Source organism: Pundamilia nyererei, unplaced genomic scaffold (assembly GCF_000239375.1).
Source record: "Pundamilia nyererei isolate P.nyererei 1_Seehausen unplaced genomic scaffold, PunNye1.0 scaffold00066, whole genome shotgun sequence".
NCBI classification, from domain to species: domain Eukaryota; kingdom Metazoa; phylum Chordata; class Actinopteri; order Cichliformes; family Cichlidae; genus Pundamilia; species Pundamilia nyererei.
In genome coordinates, this window is record NW_005187467.1 from 1,605,907 (window position 1) to 1,626,474 (window position 20,568).

Genomic DNA, 20,568 nt, shown 5'->3' on the forward strand with positions numbered 1-20,568 from the left:
GGCTAATGACCGTGTCTCCTGAGGTGGTGTTGGAGTAGCCCAGCAGTTACACCCTGCTGCTTCTCCCGTTTGCAATTATCAAAGACAGGAAATTAAGAAAGTTTGGGAAGCTAGTACACAGCAGGGAGCATTTGCCCAGTTTGGGTTATAAAATAACAATGTGGTGCTGTTGTTCACATTGTCAAAGATTTGGCGCAGAAGTAAAACTGATGAGTCTTGACCCATCAAGCAGAGTATGTGGTAGGACAATGTCAAGAAGGTTTTCTTGATATCCAGTTAGTAAAAAATCTAAAGTACATCCACATCTGTTTTTTCTTTTTTCTTTCAACCTGTCATCCTTTGCTTTTAATAGTGACTGAAATACAGGAGCAGAAACTGACGCAACAAGGGTGACATCACTAAGTGTTTACTGACCACAAACACATACCTTGAATAATTCAGGGGGCCAAGAGCTGGACAGGCCCTTGGAAAATACCCAGGATATTCATTGTATTAAAGCTTCTGTTTAGCTGTTGTCAAGAGCCACAAAATCTCTAGCTGTGACTCTGATGGAGCGTGACCAACTATGAGTGGGGAAACCTGAGGAAATTGCTTGGCTAAAACATGCTATGGATACTTAGCTCCCCCAAGCGTGACCCGACTTAGATGGATGGATGGGTTGTTCAATGTGAAAGGGACTCAACAAGTAACACACACGCACATAGATGTGTATGTGTGTGTGTGTGTATATATGGAGTTAATCAGTAGTGCAATATTTTGTGTTTATTCTGTGTTAATTATTAAGACATGAGAAAAAACACCAAGCCAGCATTTACTAAAGGGACGCTATCATTTAGCTTTTCTGCAGCCTCTTGACAGCCCAGGTTTTAAGTGAAAGGTCAAAACAGCAGCAGCAGATATCAAAATCTGTCATCTGAGCAGGGAGTTGATTTTTGATTGATATTTATCAGTGTGAGAGTTTTGTCTTTCAATATGAGTAGCATCTGCTGGCGATGAAGAATTTTGAGGCAGTATTGTCTTTAATCTAGCCAGGACTTTTGTCAGCTGCACAGCTTGCAATTGTTATCACACTGACAAAAACACAGAGATGTAAGCAAGCATACCCACAACACCCTCGAGGTAGAAAACAGTGCGTCAGAGCTACTGAAAATGAATGCAGACTTAAATGGAAAGCGGTGAGACATGACATGCATATGGAAATAAATATACTGTGCTGAAAGCAAACCACTGTTTTGTTTAATCTTACAACATGGACAAAAAGGGGGTCAGGCAGGGATTTCCCATGAGTTAAAATGAATGTTAACTGATCACTTGTCTTTTCGGTAGATGTATGTTCATTTGTTTTTATTTGCATAAACACTAGTTACCCTCTATTTCTTGATTGACACTCCTCGTATGTGTACGTAAACCTGTTTCTGATTGTAATTCTAACTGCTTCCGCTGGTTGAGCACTTGCAAAATAAGATGTGAGAACTGCAGGGCGTACTGTGAAGAGATCTCTCAGCACTGACCTTGTTTACAATCCTTAAAGAACTTGCAGCATGATGCCCTTGAAAAGATGGGAAGCAGCCTACAACATGCTTTGTGATAAAATAGCATTTCCAAATTTAAGGATTCAAAGTTCAGTTTGTTGCAGGCAAAAGATCTATTTGAAGACTTAGAAAGGAAATCTTTGGAAGAATGAATACATCAGTGGCTCTCTGTACTGGTAATAGAAAGGCACTTGTTGACATTGAAATATAGAGGGGCTTTTAAAGATATAGTACTCTGCATTTGAGAGAAATGTCAAATAAATATGTAATATTTACAAGCAAATAGGGTATAACCTGATACGAGGAGCGATTCTCAGTTAATTTCATCTAGCATTTTTTTTTACATAATTTGTAAAACTTAAAATTATTTTAAGATAACGGTGATGCTTCAGCAACCTACATAGAAAGTCTTACTATTACAGTATTTATTTGCCCTCAATTGTAAACATGCAATGGTTATTCTGTGAGTGACAAAAGTTGTCATGGAGAGGGGTAAAAAAGGCTCGTGAATATCATCTTGCACAGTGCTTTCAGCCTTGTGGTGTTAACAAGACACGAGGACAAGCTGTGAAAGGTCAGTGAGAGGGCAAACATGGAAGTAGATTCTCAATTTCCAGTGTTGCACAGACGTTATTGTGCACACTGGAAATTGAACTTCTGCAGTAGGGTTTTCTTCAATACAGATTCTGTTGTTGAGTTCATATGTGTGCATGCACTTAACATTATGAGCTCCTGTATTTTTGTTTTTCCTTTTTGCATCAAAGGACCTCACACGCCATGCTAGATAATCTGCTGATTGTTATTTCGTTTACCAAGATATCTGCCTCTTGGTATTCAGGTCAGAACTAACACAGATCTTGTTAATCCCTTTGACAAACATTGCTACTCCTGTGTGCCACAAATGAAAGCGAGGCTTTCAGCAGTGGCTCCATCATCAGAGGGGTCTAATCTGAATGTATCAGTTGATGTTAACTCAGAGACAGAAAATCCATATGCCTTCTGTGAGCATAGTTTGCTGTATTGCAAGTTGCCAGATATTGTTTTTCCCCACATATGGCAGGGGGTAATGTTGACCAGTTTCCAATAAACCTAACTGGCAGGAGGTAAAACAAAAGACTGGCAGACAATGTTAGCTTCATAGCAGAGGGTGCATTACAATGGATATATGCACCATAATTGTTTATGCTTACAGCATCTTATTGGTGGTGAGTGAGGATTCTTTTAAACCAAAAATGAAAAAAGACCAAGAAATTAAAAAATGACTTTACAACTATTCATTCCAGTGCAGCTTACTAAATCATGACAGATTCATTTTATGAGCAGGTGTGTGCAGAACAACTCAGCATAAGAGGCTAGAATTACATTCATAATGCCATATATCATTGGTGTCTGGATGGGAGTGGTGGACACTGGGTTTTCAACAGAACAATACTGCCATCTAGCGCAATTGCTAAATACCTGCTTACAGACCGAAGACATATTTTTGATTTTGAAAATTGAGAAAATGAGTCCACTGTGGTCAGTAAACTGGGGTTAATTGTGTCCAAACCTTGTACTCGATCTAAGCTGCCAAGAGGTGAATATCTTTTACATGTGTGTACATGTAAAGAGTGTGACAGAGACCAGAGCTGAGACAGATTGTGCATGGTTACTGAAGTAAAAATAAATCAGTAATTGTGCTTAAAAAATATGGGGGCAAAATGAGTAAAGAAAAAAGTTTAAGAACTTTCCTTGACTTCAAATTCATCTCTCGCCTTGCACTGAAATGCCTCAATGTCACGGCAAAACTTTTATTGGGTCCTCGAAAACAATCTTGAGTAATTGCAGTTCTGTCTCTAGTATTTGTGACCCCAGAACAACAAGGATGTTCAAGTTCTATTAAAGAACGCTCAGGTTTGCAGACCCTAGAGTTCCGCTATGGTTTACAGGACCCTCGAAGTCACCATTTTTCATGACACAATTTCATATTAAATCTTGTTTGTTTTTTTTCAACCCCTGTCATTTCATGCAGACTCTAGGGTGATACTTCAAGACAAATGTCTGGGCCGGGATGAGGTTCGATGTTAGAATGCAAATGAATGAACCTTTAGCAGCCAGCAGAGGGGGGTAACGCTGTATACCATTAAGAGGATTCTGGCATTCAAATCTCCAGAGACCTCCTGTGCAAAGGTTATGCTTTAAAGGGTTTCAAGATTAAATCACCAGTCAACTTGAACTAAACATATGGGCAAAATGACAATATTTAGATATTTTTCCACCTAATGTTCCAGTGCAGTGGTAGTGCAAAGTAATCAATGTTACATGTTTAGTAATTGTGTTAACTTCAAAATCACAAAGGTAAAGTGAAGCTTTTCATAGGTTTTATTATTTTCTGTCAACAAAATGTAGCACATAGTTTTTCCAAGCATCTGCCCCAGAAGAATTGTAAAAATGCACCATGCAGCAAAGTGTGTGTATTTTTATACAGATTAACTCTGTTATATTTTACAAACATACATCTTCAGTCATGGACGTTTTCTGCTTTGTATCCTCATTTCTTCATGATAATTAAACCTCGCCTTCCACAATGAGCACAACCAGACACAGTAATAAAGGCCAGCTTTATTTCCTCTTATTACAATAGCTAGATACATTAAAGGCTTTTCCACAGACAAAAGGGCACAAGTGAAATTCTTCCAGCTGAAAATAACTTCAGAGCTATAAAACTTCATCAAGCAAACACGGCATCAGACATTACTGTTTGAAAATTAAAATTAAAATTAGTAGTCCCTTTTATGTTGCTGCACAGAAATGTTACTAGCAGGAAAAGTGCTCCATTTGTTTTGTCAAACAGTCCTATGATATATAAAAAACAAACAAAAAGAGATGCTTTGTGGACTAAACCAACAAGTATTTGTGCTGCTTGTGTGATTATTTTTGTAAAATATATAAATGTTATAATCTGTAGTCTGATTTGCACATTCTCAAGTGGACAACTTAACTAAAGCAACAGCATAGCCAAAATCAAATGCATTTTCATCGATTGCAATATAAATTGCCTGAGAGAGACGCAATCATATACATGTGTGAAGCTTTTTATCACAAGAGGAAAAACTATGAGTGAAAGAAGCACTTGGTATCCAGTTACTTTTTTTTCCGGAAGTAATTGCATGACACACTTTGTTGAGTAGGGATGATACTACGTGTTTTCCAGTTGCAACACTGCTTTCACAACAAACCTGATATGATAAACTACTGTTAAACATAATTATCTGCATATTATAAGCCAAAAGAATTGTCAGCCTCTCATAGAGATGAATAATTAGCCCTGTTATAACCACCAGTTAAATCGTAGGTGACCTGAGGTATGGGGCAGTCTGCGAAGAAGTTTGGAAAGGCTAAAGTGCACAGCGCATTGTCTTCTATGGGCCCCGTAGCACCCTCAGACTGACAGTAGACAGGAGGCTGGGCTGGGCCTGTACGCATACTCTCCCCTACTTTTTTAGAGGGTCCTGAGCAGCTAGTCCAGGGTTCCGAGTAGAGGAGGCCACCAACTAAATGATGAGTATCGTAGGAAGCTGGATCTGGCCCTCCCAACTCTGGCTGCACCCGGAGAGGCATGCCTTGATAAATATCCTGATCGCTGACCATGTTGCAGTAATCGGGCCCCAAGAGCTCAAAGAACTCTGTGGCCTCTGGATTGCCTCGCTCCAAGTCCTTCAGCGTCATTCCAGATGTTGAACTGACTTTGGAGCAATTAGCAGGCTCGGTAAAGAAAGAAGGGGGCAGGTTGCGATGCCTCAGCGGTGGTTTCTTGGGTTTTTCACCCCTTATATCCTTCACAGGGCTGAAGAGAGCTGCCAAGCTTTTGCTCTGCAAGTTGGCCTGAACACCATCACGCTTAGGTAGAGTTTTGCTCTGCAAAGTGCTTGGCTGAGTCAGTGGAGAACCCTGTCTTTTTACTGGGGCCTCTGCAGCATTTCCTGGTGTTATAATGCCAGTGCACCTTTTGATCTGCTTTTGCAGATACTTCCGGTGGTTGACTTTCCTTTTAGATTTCACTGGCTTGTCCAGAGCTAGCTTGATATTGCTGGAGGCTGAGTCTATAAAACTCAACAAATCCCTCGTCGTCTCTTTGTAGTCCTCATCATTTTCTGTCTCACCCAGGAGACTTCCATCAAGACTTTTTTCCACATCATACTCCATCACAGAGCCAGGGAAGCAGAAATTCATGAACTGAGGGTTCATGATTGCAGTCTGAACAGCCATTACTCTGTTGAGCCCAGCAGCTACACCTGTGGCATCCACTGTGATCCTTGAACCCAAAATTTCTTCACAGCATGCCCTTTTTCCTCTGATAAAAACTTGGTCCTGATGCTGCTCATGAAGTTCCTGTAAACATTCCAGAGTAGAAGTGACGCGCTCTGAGGAAAGTAAGGAGATCTTTCGGGGGGCTGGACAAATGATGTCAGAACATCAAAGAGGAGGGGCAATGGGACCGCTGGACTTAACTCTTTGCTTGTGCCCGACCACCTGCATCTAAGAGGGATTTGTCTGAAATTCCCTGCTGAGCCGAGGACAATAACCTCTGTCAGAACTCTCCCCCTCTAGTTTAACTGTTTGTGTGTGCTCTGAACCAAAAAAGCTTTCATGAAACTCGAGGATATTACTGTTACAGTGGAAAAAAACATGGTGGATAGAGTACGGAGGCAGAAATACAAAATGATCTCTGTTAGACTTAAACAACCATATCCTCCTTTGTTACGTTCATGACTATCAAACAAACTACGCTTAAACCCCCCCAAACAAAGAAAAAATGTAAATAACTTTCAAATCCTCAACTAGCCGACACCATTGTTCACACGTTCCTCTCGTCTTTCTCCAAACACTAAAATAAAAAAGGAAAAATATACTAATATTTTTGTTTCCTGTGTGGATACCCAAATAAAAATGTATTTATAATCTTAATTTTCATTTAGGCACAGGGACAAACAGCTAGCACATCACAACATTACAGTACAGGGAAAGTTTTGGGGGGGGGGGGGTTTGTCTGTGGGAAAATCTAAGCGTCTAAACAGATGACACTATATGGGAGAATCTTCCCAACTGCTTGCTTGTGTCTTAATCTGCTCATGGCAAAAGTTGATTTCTAGTGCATTCCCAGGCCAGTGGGAATTTCTGCCCTGGCCTGACAACTATTATGGGCTGCCTTTGACATAAAGCCCTACAGGGTCTAAATAGCCTCTATTCTTCGCGCAGCACTGAAAGGGAGCTTTGTGCCAGAGATTCATTAAATTGCACCTCACAGCCCCTTCGTAAAATGGGTCTCAATAATGAACAGTCGATTTAACTAGAAAAGCTGCCGGAGCTGTTAAATTAAAGGGGAATAAAGTGCAGTTCAGGCTTAGTGTGCCAGAAGAAATGTTGACCTTAAGAAATCCTGGGTATGAAACTTCTGTTGTAAACAATAACGTATTTACAGGAAGTTTCTTGGCCAGCAGTGAATACAATGGAGGATGTGTCCAAGAGCCAGATTGTTAAGTTGCCAGCACTTATCAGAATTTAAGTGGAATTTTTTTTTTTTGGAGTGATCAAATTGGCAGCCACTTTTTCACCCTGCTTATATTTTTCAGTATTTTAGTTTACAAGGCAATGCAGCAGTTTCTATCTGGCACATCCTTGAATCACTTTAAAGCTTCATTAATTATTTGAAGTGATGCTGAGGCGCATAACTGAAAAGGTAACAAGTGAAGATCCTTCCTCTTTCAGAAGATCCATTTGAGGTGAAGCGGTGACTCATTAGGGTTTTTGAGACATGAAAAAGTCTAAAGTGGTGGCAAATTCTTTCTTATGGTAATTCCAGGGAGAAAAGGGCCAGTGATACTGATAGCACTAATTATCTGTAGCCACACAACACAAATCAAGAAGAAAAAAATATCAGAACAGCAGGTGGATACAAAACAAAGACTATCTTACTTGTTATACAACTGCCAACTATGTGAAAAAAAACAAGAACTTGTGAAGTGCATGAGCAATTTCATCCGTTTCCATAAATCTTTCAAAATAAATGTCCAAAAAAGTTTACATTTATCTTAAAAACAGGGGGGAAACAGCTGCAGCCTTATCAGGGCATCACATGCATTCAATGCAGGGGCTTTTAATGCCTGCCCAAACCGATTTTGTCTCCTCTCTTTGCTAACGGCACAGTTTTGGCAAAGTGACATCATCACAGTCATGGCAGCTATATCCCCCTTTTTTTCCAAGTCGGGGGGTCTTGGCTTTTGTGCTGGTGGGTCATTCACATGACAGAGCCTGACGCACAGATCCCGGAAACAAGTTTCTATTGTTGAATAAAGGCTGAGAGGGTGAGAGGGGATGGGGCTGGAGCAGAGCAGCTCAAAAAGTTATACGTGTGTGTGTGTGTGTGTGTGTGTGTGTGTGTGTGTGTGTGTGTGTGTGTGTGTGTGTGTGTGTGTGTGTGTCCTTTAATATACCAAGATTTAGAGACAAATTATTAAACCACTGAACTTTAATACGGGAGGAAGATAAATTTCCTAAAACACGCAAGTTGTTCCGTATTGCTGAGATATTGTTAAACATTACCACCACACCCTCTGGGCTTCTGGGAATTTACTTATTCAGCAGCACCCAACCCCAAGGGAGTGAGGTGCTCACTACAACGTGATGTGACATGCACAGGCTTAATCTCTTCCTACTGGTGTGTGGTCCCTGTCTGAGCAGGGACATAGTCAGAATTTGGGGTTGACTGAATACTTAAAACAGCTCTGATTGATGGCCAGTGTCAGAGACGTAGAAAATGCTGGCAAAATTAATGACCCCTCAAAGTCCTGAGAAAGGTTTAAGGAGAGCATTTAGTGGCCGAGACCCCATCCTCCCCCATGTTTAGCCATGTTTCTTTCTACAGAGGCGTCTGAAATTCAGTCAAGCCTGTGACAAAACACTGAAAAGTCAGGCTTTGTGTCTCCTGGTTGAAAATCAACCCACATACCAGTCCAGGACATGTTTCCCATCTGCATCACAAGGTCATGTCATGTCAGGGGCTTCTGCTTTAAAAGAAGAGGTTTAAAAAAAAGTATTGGAGAGAGTAGTTCAAAGAAAATTACAAAGCAGGATGACATGTTTTCATTAGCGGCGGTGGAGTTTAGTCTTAGTTCTTTCATGACATTTGAGTCTTTTATCTTGACATTTTAAAAAAAGAAGAAAGTAAAAAGCCAGTTCACAGAACTACAGAAAGCTTCTTGGGATCCCAACTGATTCCTGCAACTACTCACCGCCTCACTCTTAACCTTCCATCAACCTTTCTCAACTACTCTGGCACCACAGGAATTGTATTAATAATATTACTTGCAGGGGGGACAAACCAGAGTCTACAGGCTGCCTTGGTGCCACAATTTAGTGCTTTAATGGCAGCCAGTGAATTAATGCGTGTCGAGGGGAATCCCACAGGTTGGTCTGCAGGGGTAAGGTCAGCAGGCAAAACTGCAATAATCTCCCACCACTCACTTTATTGGCCTCCTCCGATTGGGTTTTTATTAAATCTCAAGCACGTGCAATTGTTCTTGAGAGCTGGAAATGAAAGTTAAAGTCCCCAGTCTATCTAAAATATGACAAAGGGTGTGCTCGGCAACAGCACATCTGTAAGTGCTCAAAACATAATATGAAGGCTTAGACGACAGTAAACCTGGAGCTTTTTAATCGGTTTCATTAGAAGCAGTGTTATTTGGGAATTCAAGCGTATTGAGAAAATGATAAAATGCATGGAAGGCAGTGTCCTCCTGTGAACAGCAAACAGATTAAGCTTCATATTACACCAAGTGCAGTGAAAGCCTTCAAAAATGCATTGCCTTTGTATTTGGTGCCAAAATTTTCCTCTGAGACTTTTTAATCTGCATATTACAATAACTTTAAGAGATGCCTGAATAATAACCACGGCTAACTGACAAGCGTGACAAAAAAACAAACAAACAGAAACTCTAAATTTGCAATAAACTTGCAATAAATTCCAAAAGAGGAAATTATTTTTAGAAAACTTTACATGAAAGACAAAATGAGAATGATGCAGCTTTTTGATGATTAGGATGATAATGCGATTGCAGAAATAAAGAACCAAAATGTATTTACCCTGCAGCTTTATTTTCAACAGTTTGTACATGACAAACAGGTCAATTGTTTTTGCAGCAACATCAGTACATTTTGTCATCAAGCCCTTCAGATTTTAATGTTTGACCCAAAGAAGCGGAGTGTTTCTAAATTGGTCAGAGAAAAAACAAACTTTGGCATCGTGATAAATAAAGCACCGAGAAAATACCCCACAAAACAATCAAAAACGTGTCGCACAATTTAAAGCTAAATCTTGGACATCATGAATATCCTCGTTGGGTAGAACTGTGCTGCTTTTGGAGACTAGCCGGTTGGTGCAGCTCTATGTGTCTTTTTAGCCTTCTTGATCCACTCCTGAAAATACTTCACCTCTAACGCCCGGGCAGCACGGACTGAAGGTGGATCAAGGTCATTGCTGTAGCGGAGGTCTAAGTGGTGGGCTCCATCAGGAATCATAATGGAAACCAGAGAATGTGAGATGTTGGAAGTCACTCCACCAGATGACCATGGATCGAGTCCTCCATTACTGAAATGTGAAAGCAGAAACAATGCTGATAGCTAGCAATAGTTAAGCCAGGAATTTTCTGCCATGGACACATTAAAGTGTCTTTGTACTCTAATATCTGATAATTCTGTGAATGCACAAGAATACTTTGAAGTGACTGAACCAGTGGCAGTCTTATCTGTCAGTGCTGGGATTAAAGACTGACATATATATATTTTTTCAGAGCCATTTAGGTTTAACATGTGTCTTCCCTGCGTGGCTACCCACATGTGGACTTACCTGCAATACAAGGCAGTCAGAATCTGCACTTAACTTACTTTTGCATCCCTAGACAAATCCCGAAATCTCAAGAAATCCCTAAATCTGGTATTTTAAAAGCAATGTTTACCTGAAGATGATGTTGCTGTGAGAGGAGATCTCTTTCCCCCCGTAGACAGTGCCTGCCCAGTCAGCCCGTGGCCTGATACCAAACATGGCTTTGCACTCATCAGAGAAGGCCTGGAAGTTCCACTCCTCTGGTTCAAACATGTCCTGCACGCCATCTGTGCACATGGGCATCACCATCTCCGTGCAGGCCTGGGGACAAGGGATTGAATACATATTCATTGTGACAGGAAAAGCTGCCCACTCACACCTCTGTGCACCGATTTATTCAGCATGACATGACTGAACCCCGCGCTGTTTTATGCACCTGGTAAAACCAGCCGAGGTAGCCAAGGCTGCTGGTTGCTGTCTGTGATGTGTTTAGACAGGGAGAGCTTCCGGTGTAGTTATAGTAAACCTTTGCTGCTTGGGCGACACCTTGCAGCAGCTGGTAGTCAGACACAGTAGAATCGAAGCTGAGGTACTTGCACACCACCTTAAAACATGTTAAAAAAGCCAAACAAGAACACAATTAATTACATTACACCATAAAAGCTTCTTAAAAAAAAACCCAAAAAAACCCATCAGCACATCCAAGTTGTTTACAGGACTAAAGATTGCTTTCTTGTAGCCCATAAAGTGTTTTTCCACATAAAAAGTGGTGGCGCCTGATTTGCATATGAAATTCCCCAGAATGAACTTGAATTTATTGTTCTAATCTTGGCACTAGTGGGGAAAAAATCCATTTACTTAAAGCCAATGATCTCAAGAACTTAAAATGTAAAGGTTTTGCTGTCCTAAACTATTTTTGGTGTGACCATAGGTTGGCTTTCAGAATTAATAGCGTGAATGATCAATATTTTAGCTTTAGCTCTTGTCTGATCGCACTTTGTGTTGTTATGGTTGCAGCAGTAGAGTTGGCTGTTGTTCTGGACTCTTTGTGCAGCAGAGAAAGTGGGCTTTCTTGGTTGGAGGTTGGAGGGGAGCTGCACTAGTGTGGAGTCTGTTACTAAGGCCTTTGTCTACAGGCTGGGGAGGAGTTGGTGGTCGATGGATGAGGAGGGCCACAGACATGTCCAACCAAAGATTTATATTGTGAAAAAAAAAAAAAACACCGCAATAGCTCTAAAGCATCTTCTCCTTACTTTTCAGATAGGATTAGGCTTATACATTCATCTCTGCCAACAGATTTCCCTCCTCTAAGCCCTCAATACCCCGTTCTCACACTCACTCAGATAATCACATTAGCTTTGTCATTAAAAAAGCTCCTCTTTGCACCCACTGCCTAAACCGCTTAAACCACCCATAGGGGTCGCATACATTAAAGGCAAAGAGCCAAAACAACTCCAAATGGCCATTTAGTGTTTATTTCACCTACAATGATGCTTCACAATCTATTCATTGGCCAAATGGTAAATAACCAAAAATGCCCCACAAGAGAAGGAGTTAAAGTATGCGCGGACCACTCCCAAGGGTATGAACCGCCGCAAACACAGAGTCGGGGGTCAGCAGTGGAGCTTGGTTTATACACGTGACGTGCCAAGGTGACTGGTAGAATACACTTCACTCAAGTCAATCAGCCTCGGGAAAACAGCCGCTGTAATGTCACAAGCTCTTTTACATTAAAACAAATGGCATTTTTTGTCATGTCAACAACACCGCGCGATTAAATAAATAAATAAATACGATGCATTTTTCTTACTGTTAAAGCAATTATTCTTCCCCATCAAGAGTCTTGTTAAGTATTTTTTACAACCCCATTTAAAGGGGACCAGTGAACTTTTGTTCAATGGCCTCACGAGCTGCACTGGGCAAATGACCTCTTTCTGTAGTGCCATGTGAGCGTCCTAACAGGAACACCTCAGAGATCTGACGGAGTGTGCAAATGAAAGCACTATTGGTGCGACAGAAGAAAAGAATAGCGGCTTACTTGTAGCTGCTCATCTAAAGAATACTTTAAATCTAAAAGAAACAAGGTCCTTATGAATATTAATGAAGTTACTTGACAGCTGTTGTAAACAAAAGCCTGGAAGACCACAACAAACACTTGTATCACAATCGGCTGAATCGCACATTCATTTCAATTAAGGGCAGGCTGTTGGGCTAAATTAGGCGCTTAACCAAAGACAAACACAATTCAAAGGTGCAATAAAGTAAAAAACATTTGTCATATAAAGGGATAGATAATATAGAGCTTAACCAAAGCCTTTATTTAATTTTGCGACAAATTTAAATAGTGATAACTAGAATACTAATTTGGAGCTCAGAGTGTTTTACAGGAAGGTGCTTTTACCTGGATGGGCCAGCGAGGCAGCGGCTGGAGGAAATTAGCTTCATATGGGTAGTCCACCATTGCCAGATTCACCCAGGTCTCTTGAAGCCAACTCTTGAAGGTGAGGACATCATTTTTGTTTTTAAGAGGGGCACACAAACTGAATTCTTCTGACAGCCACTGAAGACCGGACGCTTGAGTAAACAGAGAAAAAAAATCTCAATAACTCTGACTGAGAACCTTCACAGACAATTACGGCATTAGCTCAATAACTCTTCTAATGTGAATGATACTGTTCATTTCACTACTACATTAACGACACTGGCGTATACTAAAATGAGACAAAATATCTAAGAAAATATCCATCAGTTTAAAGTCAAATCTTGGTTTACTTGACAGATTGGAGACTCATGTAGTCAAATATTATTTAAAATAGGCACAAAAAGCCTCATTATCATACCGTACTGTGAAGAAGTATTTGCCCCCTGTGGTGGGGCGTGGTCTGTGGTGCTGCCACGTCCCCTTCCTGATTTCTTAGGTCTTCGTGTATTTGTTAAAATAAATGTTTCAGGTCGTCAAACAAATACTAGACAAAGATAACCTTAGTAAATAATACATTTAATTTTTAAGTGATGATTTAAATTCTTAAGGGAATAAAAAGCTATGAACAGCTATGAAGCTATAAACCTACCAGGCCTTATGTAAAATCACAAAATAACTGTCATTAATTACATTTTCTGGCACGCTGTTCAATTTCACTAGCCTCACCAAGTCCTGCCAGATGAACTATGAATTTCGCTTTCTACCAGAAAATCCTAAAGGAGAATGTGCAGCCATTGGTTCACGCCCTGAAGCTAAAGCACACTCAGGTTATGGAGCAGGACAATAGTCCAAATTACACCAGTGAGTCCACCTCTGAAGGGCCAGTCAAAATCCAATTGAGATGCTTTGGCGTGACTTTAAAAATCCTCCAGTGTTGCTGAATTAAAACAATTCTTCACAGAAGAGTGGACCAAAATTCCTCCTGTAAGTTATCACAAAAGTGTGATTGTAGTCCTTGCTGCCAATGGTGACACAACCAGTTATTAGATTTAGGGGGCAAATATTAAACCTAACCTAGAGAGAGCGAAATCAGGAAGGGGGTACATACTTTTTCACAGCACTGCATTCATAGCTGTGAGGTAAACGTAACCACTTAAAAAAATCATTTTCGGTGGAACTCAAAGTGTTTTCAGTCAGTGAGACATTTGCTTGGGGACTGATATAAGAAAAAGAAGAAGAAAAAAAAACAGCAGCCAAAATTCACACAATAGACCAACCATCATCCATCTGTCTGCTGTTTCTGAATCACTGAACAAAAAAACATTTATTCAGAATATTTCCTCCAAAATCCATTTCAGATGAAAATGACAAATAACAGGCTATCTGAACACTTTCATGCTTCCACTATCATAATTGATTTAGCCTTGAGCTAGAAATACTAACAACAAAATCTAACAACAGTGAACCATACCAAGCATGCAGGAAGTTAGAAGCCCCTTCCACAAAAGAATAGTAGATGAGAACCAGTGCCTGCTTATTAACCTTCATGTAAAATATCATGACTCTGAATCTTCTCTCCTTTGAAAAGTCTCTTCAATAAACTATCTGACCACTAAAATCCATTCATCAAAAAATGTAACATACCAATTTAATATATTAAATCATATATGGCTGGATAAACGCAGGAACAGGGTTTCAGTGTTGACATTGTGGGGTTGCGGTTAACACTGTCGTGTCACAGCAAGAAGGTTTTGGTTCAAATCCAGGCTAGGTCTTCTTGTGTGGTGCCTGGGTTCTTTCTAGATATTCCAGCTTTCTCCCCCAGTCCAGAAACATGCATGGGGTTAACTGGTGATTCTAAATTGATTGTAGGTGTGAGTAGGTGTGCAAATAGCCATCTCTCTCTGTGACAGCCCTACGACAGAGTAGTGACATGTCCAGGGTGTAGCCAAACCTCTGACCCTATGACAGCTGGAAAAGGCTCTAGCACACCCACGACCCTTAACTGGGTTGAAGAAAATGGATGTTTGGATATTTCTGACAGCAACTTACCTGAGGAAGAAACATTATTTACAGCCTTCCACGACTTTCTGATGTTTGCATCGCAGTTAATGCCACTTTTGGCAAAGTCTTGTGTTACTGTTTTGTAAAAGTCTCCACATGGCACCATACCAGGGAACTGCCATATTGGTGCAGAGGATGCCAGCGCTCTGAAATAGAAGAGGAAGCAAAATCTTCTTTTTTTTTTCTTCCAAATGACCCAAACTGCATATTCACACTCATCCTTAATATTCAGTCTTCACTGTATTTGTGAATATGTTTGCTGGGGAAAAATGGCAATTACAAAAAGGTAAAGAAGTCAAAAGAATGATAAGTCAGGCTCTGCTGCCTAATGTCTTACACACAGCAGACTGCACAGATTAATCATGCTAGCTCAAATAAACATCTGGTGTTAGACATTTGGGAGATGAAGGCAAAACCCATTGAACATGCACTCTGTCTAAAGAATTCTCCCTTTACCTTCCTCTGATAGGTTGAAACAACGCCACAGTTAACATTCATATGATGTATTGGGTACTGAATCAAATTTTTATTTAATGTTTCCTAATAACAGAAATAACATCTTACCCAACAACTACATGGGGGTATTTCATCCTGAACCAGGCAGAGAGCATTCCTCCATAGGATCCTCCAACAGCGATGACGGGGCTGTGCTGAGCACCAGGTAGAGTACCCTTAAGGTTCTGAATTAGTACTGCAAAATCTGCTAGGGCTTGCTCTGAGGTCAGGTAGTTGAGATGTTTGCTGTCCTGCAAATGCAAACAAATAACAACTGAAGTAATGTTCAAAATGAAGTGCCAGCACTGGATATGAGAATTTGTTTCAGCTCATACCCCAGTTTTTAGAAAAAAATGTGTTTGTGACTGCAGAATTATCTACTTCAATTCTTGTTAATGCTGTATTGAAATTATTGGCTTAGAGCCCTGAAAGGAGAAAAATTATGCAATCTTACATATTTAATCAGATTTTAATTAGACTTAGTGCGCGCGTGACTCTGCAGATTCGCTTACACTGTAAGAGTCTTGTCCAAATGGCAGGGACTCTCCATAGTAACGATGTTCTGCAAAAACCAGCATGGCACCTAACTCCTCCGCAATTTCCCACATGAAGCCCTAAAGAGAAAACAACAGGTGCTGAATTAGACTGAGGATTATGCGCAACGCAAATACACTAGAGAACACCTGGATATTTACAGTGTTGTTGCAGAACCAGGTTATGTCGCCTTCATTTCCAGTATAGAACAAAATAGGTCCTCCAGGCTGCTGCCAGTATTTGTCAGACAGAAGGTATCTCTGTTTGAAGGTGCCATCCTCAAGGAATCCAAAATGGTCAATCTGTGACAATTTTAAAAAGAAAGCAAATAAAATAATCACAATCACAAATAAGATAATCACAAGCATCTGTACTTGGCAACTGTGCGAGAAGCATCTTGAAAAGAGCACCATGAGGTATAGACGGAAACTAGGAAAATATGAAAATAGTGATTAGCATTCAAAGTGGTTTTAAATTGGTAATTTGATCCACAAACTGGCAAAAGAAAACCTTTGGGGGATTGGTCACACTTGTCATCAGACTAAAATGATGGGGATGCAGTCCAGTGAGCAGAGCCTGCTTTGGGGTAGGTGTAATCACTGGATACCTGGCTGTGTGCCAGCTATGATGTTTGGAAATGACAGCTCTGAGGTTGGATTCTGGGGTAATTAGCCCCAATTTGTATTTAAAAATGCTGGAGCCACTTTAAGCGATGCTGCATTAGTTCCACTTAAGATGAGCTCTGAAATATCCTTTCATAAAACCTCAGGGATTCTGGGATATCTTCTCCTTTCAACCATATTTCCTGTATTCTTTATTAAACAAAGGCAGAAAGAAACCAACAACTTCACAGAGAAGACGGCCCCATGAGGCTACTGAGTCGTCCAACCCTTTAAACAGCCCCCCATTCTTACATACAAAATGTTTCGGTTTTGTTTTTCCCCTCGTTCTCGCTCTGTTCCCTCCTCGTTGGATACAAAGGAGGCAGCAATTTTATGAGCCAATGACAGCAAAAAGATTCTGGGGCCACAATGTGTTCATTCAACCCACGACTCCTTCACACTTGGCAGTGCTTTAAGTGTGAGGGGATCATGAGACAGTTAGTTTAAAGGAAAAGTTCAGCAGCTTGGCAGGAAGGTAGTAGTCAGTAGTATTGTGCAACTGAAGTATAATGTTAGACTTTTTTGGTAAAAGCATTTGAGTTACCTTGTGAGTTTTCATTTATTCCTGCTTTTCTTTTATAAAAGTTACATGTCAATCTCATGTAATGCAGAAAACCCCCCATAAAGAACTGCTCTCTAAATGGCAAAACTAAAGTGGCTGTATATATTAAGACCAAAAGAACCCCTGGTGAGTACTGTATCAATTGCACCCACTCAGTATGCACATCACAAAGCCTATGAGACTGGTTTCATAAGAGAACCCCACCCTGGTAAGTAGTGCCACCATGTGGTGCGACCAAGCAGCAACTTCTTTTTTTGAATTAAAATTCAAACCATGTGCCGCACATCTATGAGATCGCTATGTTAACAACTTCAAAAGACAGGAGGCTGCATCTGTTGTCCGGCAAATGGAGACATGAGGGAAACAACTTAAGAACAAGCTCCGCTAAGGTTCATTAAAAGGATGCTAAAGGACATTTCCATTCATTGTCTAACGGCAGACTGCAGTCCAGAGGATTTCCTGATGATGAATGCTGGTGCTCTCTTCACATCAAGTTTCAAAGAAAAGGGAATAAAAATCAGCATGGCTTGTTTCTTGTTTCTTGATGTTTCTTTTGTGCTAAAAGAGACTAGCTGCTAGTACTAAAAAGTGGTTTACAGTAAACGGATTTCATTTCTCCTATTTGTCCAGAAGAAGCATACAATCTCTTGTTGCTTGGCTAAATAACCCACATCAGACGGGACAGTGGGTGTCAAAAAGGAGGAAATGGCCCTTATCTTCTTGTCAGCTCGGCTGATTACACAGGATGCTGTGGGTGGGACCAGGTGTGGAGCATTGTCCTCTAACCCAAACACTCTTTAGCACAGACACATTATTTACAGTGTGTACCTACTACTTATTAATACATCTACAAATTTTCTTCTTAGTCTACATGTAGATCATGTTCTTGACTAACTGGTTGGTTCATTGTTTTATTAAATATTAAAAATACCCAGACTAATGTTCACTGTAACAATTCCCTAAAGAATAAAGTGACATCACTACTTTCCTATGTTTTTAACAATTCATAAAAGGAGGATTTAATTTACTATATTATAAAGCAAACAGTCACATCTGAGAGCCTAGCCATGGCCATTTTTTCTTACGCATTTAAAAATTGTCACAACACTCAAAACTTTTATCAGTATTGTAACTTTCTTATATGGGTTTTGGAATGGGTTTAACTAACTGTCATGCTATTGTAAATATAACCTCATTAAATAGGGGTAAGCACATATGAAACAATTATAATTTGTATTACGTTTGTGTAGCATCTAATAATCAGTGTATCAAAGTATTTGTTTTATGGTCAATAGCGAACAAGTCATAATGATTCTGACTAATCAGAGCACCAAATTGTCCAATACTATTCAGAGGTTTAGCTTCCATAGCCTGACTACAAGGGCAGGAGAATGAGACAAGCAACCTGATGATTGTTGTGTAGCACTGCATACCTGCTACATGTAACCTTAATCTCTATAAAGTAAATAGTGGGAACATGTAAAAGCTGAGTGAAGATCTTTCAACCCCCCCTGAGGTAAAATGTTTCACATTCACTGAGCCCTAGAGACCTCTTTAGGCAGGGAGCCAGGAAGGATAGTTACAGATCTGCTGGCAGGAACAGAGCCAATTGTGATTTGGTTTTCCCTTCACTACAGGAAGCCAGATGAAAACACCTATTGTCTGCAAACACAACACATGGACCTTATAGAATTAAGTGCAGTGGGAATTTTAGAAAGAGCAAGTGGTACGATTATTTGCACACTAAACAATCAAGTAACATACTGTAGTGGCATAAAAAGGTGGTCAATGAGAGTAACCATCATTTGATGAGGTTGTTTGTTTGTTTGTTTTTAGAAAACTTTGCTTTATATACAAAGCAGTGGGATCATTTCTCTTTTGCACCATTAAATCCACTCCCAATAAGGCACAATTTGTGTATTTCATGGGGAAGTGAAAGATAAAGAAGTGAAAGAGGAACACAACAGTGTAAAATTGGACAAATAGGTATAAAATAAGACAAAAGGTACATTTTGATCAATTTAAACTCACCTTCTGATCAAAGTAAAATGTTTTATAGCTGACTGGAGGCTCAGTGGAGTAAGGCAGCCCACCCAGCCTGGTAAAAAGTTGCGTTTTGAGAGCGGTCACGTGTAAACAGACAAAACACAACGTTAGGATGCAGGTAGCTGCGGCTCTGTCCAAAACCTTCTCTCCAGTCCTCATTGCTGTAACTGTCACACTCAGCGCACAACAAACTGGTCTTCAGCGCATGATTAACGGGGTTCCATGAGCTGTGTGTCTGTGCCTGCAGTGGGATAATTGAGGAAGACTTGTCCCGATAAAGAAAGGAAGTGAGACTACCCTGTCAGCAGATCCAGAGAGGTGTTGCTGTGCAGCTCGTGTCCTAAATTTAGCATCAGACTTGAGGCTGTCCGGAGATGGGCGGGAAACATCAGGTTCAAAGTCTAAAAAATGTTTTTAATAAGTTTGATTTAGCTGCAGTCAGCTCGATGTCTTGTGTTTATGGAGCAGACAGCAGATGGTTCCTACTGTAGACAGTTCGCAATGGCTGGTGGGAGTTTGAGTTCTAGTTGGTCACTCAGCGGCTGATGGTTTTAGTATACGTATAGTATAGTTTAGTATAGTTTTCAGTATACGGAATTTACACTAGAAACATTCTAGTAATAATACTACGTATATTTTCTCTCTTAAGAGAGCGTTTCAGATACCTGCCAAACATAATGCGGCTAATTAAGTCAAACATGATGATGATTCCGCACTAGGCACGCTTAAGTACCGTGTGAAATTGCCGGAAATACGTCACAAAATTATGCGCTTGACTACCTATAGTTATTCCAATTTCTGAAGAAATATTAATTACTGTAATAGTGGCAAAGTACTCGTTACGTCCTCAAAGTTACGCTACATTGATGGCTACTTCCGGCCGTGCTTCGTCATAATGTCCCGACCTTAAGTTGAACTTCCGGTCGAAAGTTAAAACTAAGAATTTCAGCACTAGTAATGAAAGATACATTTAAATTCTTTAACGTCTTGATGCACGCTCAATCATCCAGGTAAGAAAATCCCTAAAAGTTGATTCTGTGCATCTGGACGTAGAAACATTTCATTATTCAATTAAGTGACTTCTTTAGTCTCAGCTAAATGCAGGCTTCTCCAACCTTATAAACAGTACGTTTGCATAATCACTAAAGATAAGATAAGATAAGACTTTATTGATCCCACAATGGGAAATTTTTGCGTCACCTCAGCTCAGGTACAGATATATGAAGGAAATACAAAAATACAAATAAGTACAATCAATGAAAAAAAAAGTAAGATAATACACTATATACAATGATAGCATACACAGTATGTGATTATGGATATAGTTGGAAATATGGAAGACATAAACTATATAGCTTGGAAGGTCATGGAAGGTCCATTATGCATGAAGT

General features: G+C 40.2%; 2 protein-coding genes across 2 annotated transcripts; both read right to left on the minus strand.

The window, feature by feature from the left end:
• Positions 1-4,257: 4,257 nt before the first annotated feature.
• On the minus strand, positions 4,258-5,906 carry fam181b (family with sequence similarity 181 member B). Its single transcript, XM_005735956.1, has one exon. It carries the CDS (start codon positions 5,778-5,780, stop codon positions 4,818-4,820), a length of 963 nt encoding a protein of 320 aa, XP_005736013.1. The 5' UTR covers positions 5,781-5,906; the 3' UTR covers positions 4,258-4,817.
• Positions 5,907-9,644: 3,738 nt separating this feature from the next.
• On the minus strand, positions 9,645-19,844 carry prcp (prolylcarboxypeptidase (angiotensinase C)). The gene is made up of 9 exons (XM_005735957.1): positions 19,163-19,844; positions 16,069-16,209; positions 15,886-15,987; positions 15,443-15,624; positions 14,867-15,024; positions 12,794-12,966; positions 10,829-10,996; positions 10,526-10,713; positions 9,645-10,158 (listed from the first exon to the last, which is right to left on the minus strand). Exons 1-9 carry the CDS (start codon positions 19,334-19,336, stop codon positions 9,936-9,938), a joined length of 1,509 nt encoding a protein of 502 aa, XP_005736014.1. The 5' UTR covers positions 19,337-19,844; the 3' UTR covers positions 9,645-9,935.
• Between the last annotated feature and the right edge of the window lie 724 nt (positions 19,845-20,568).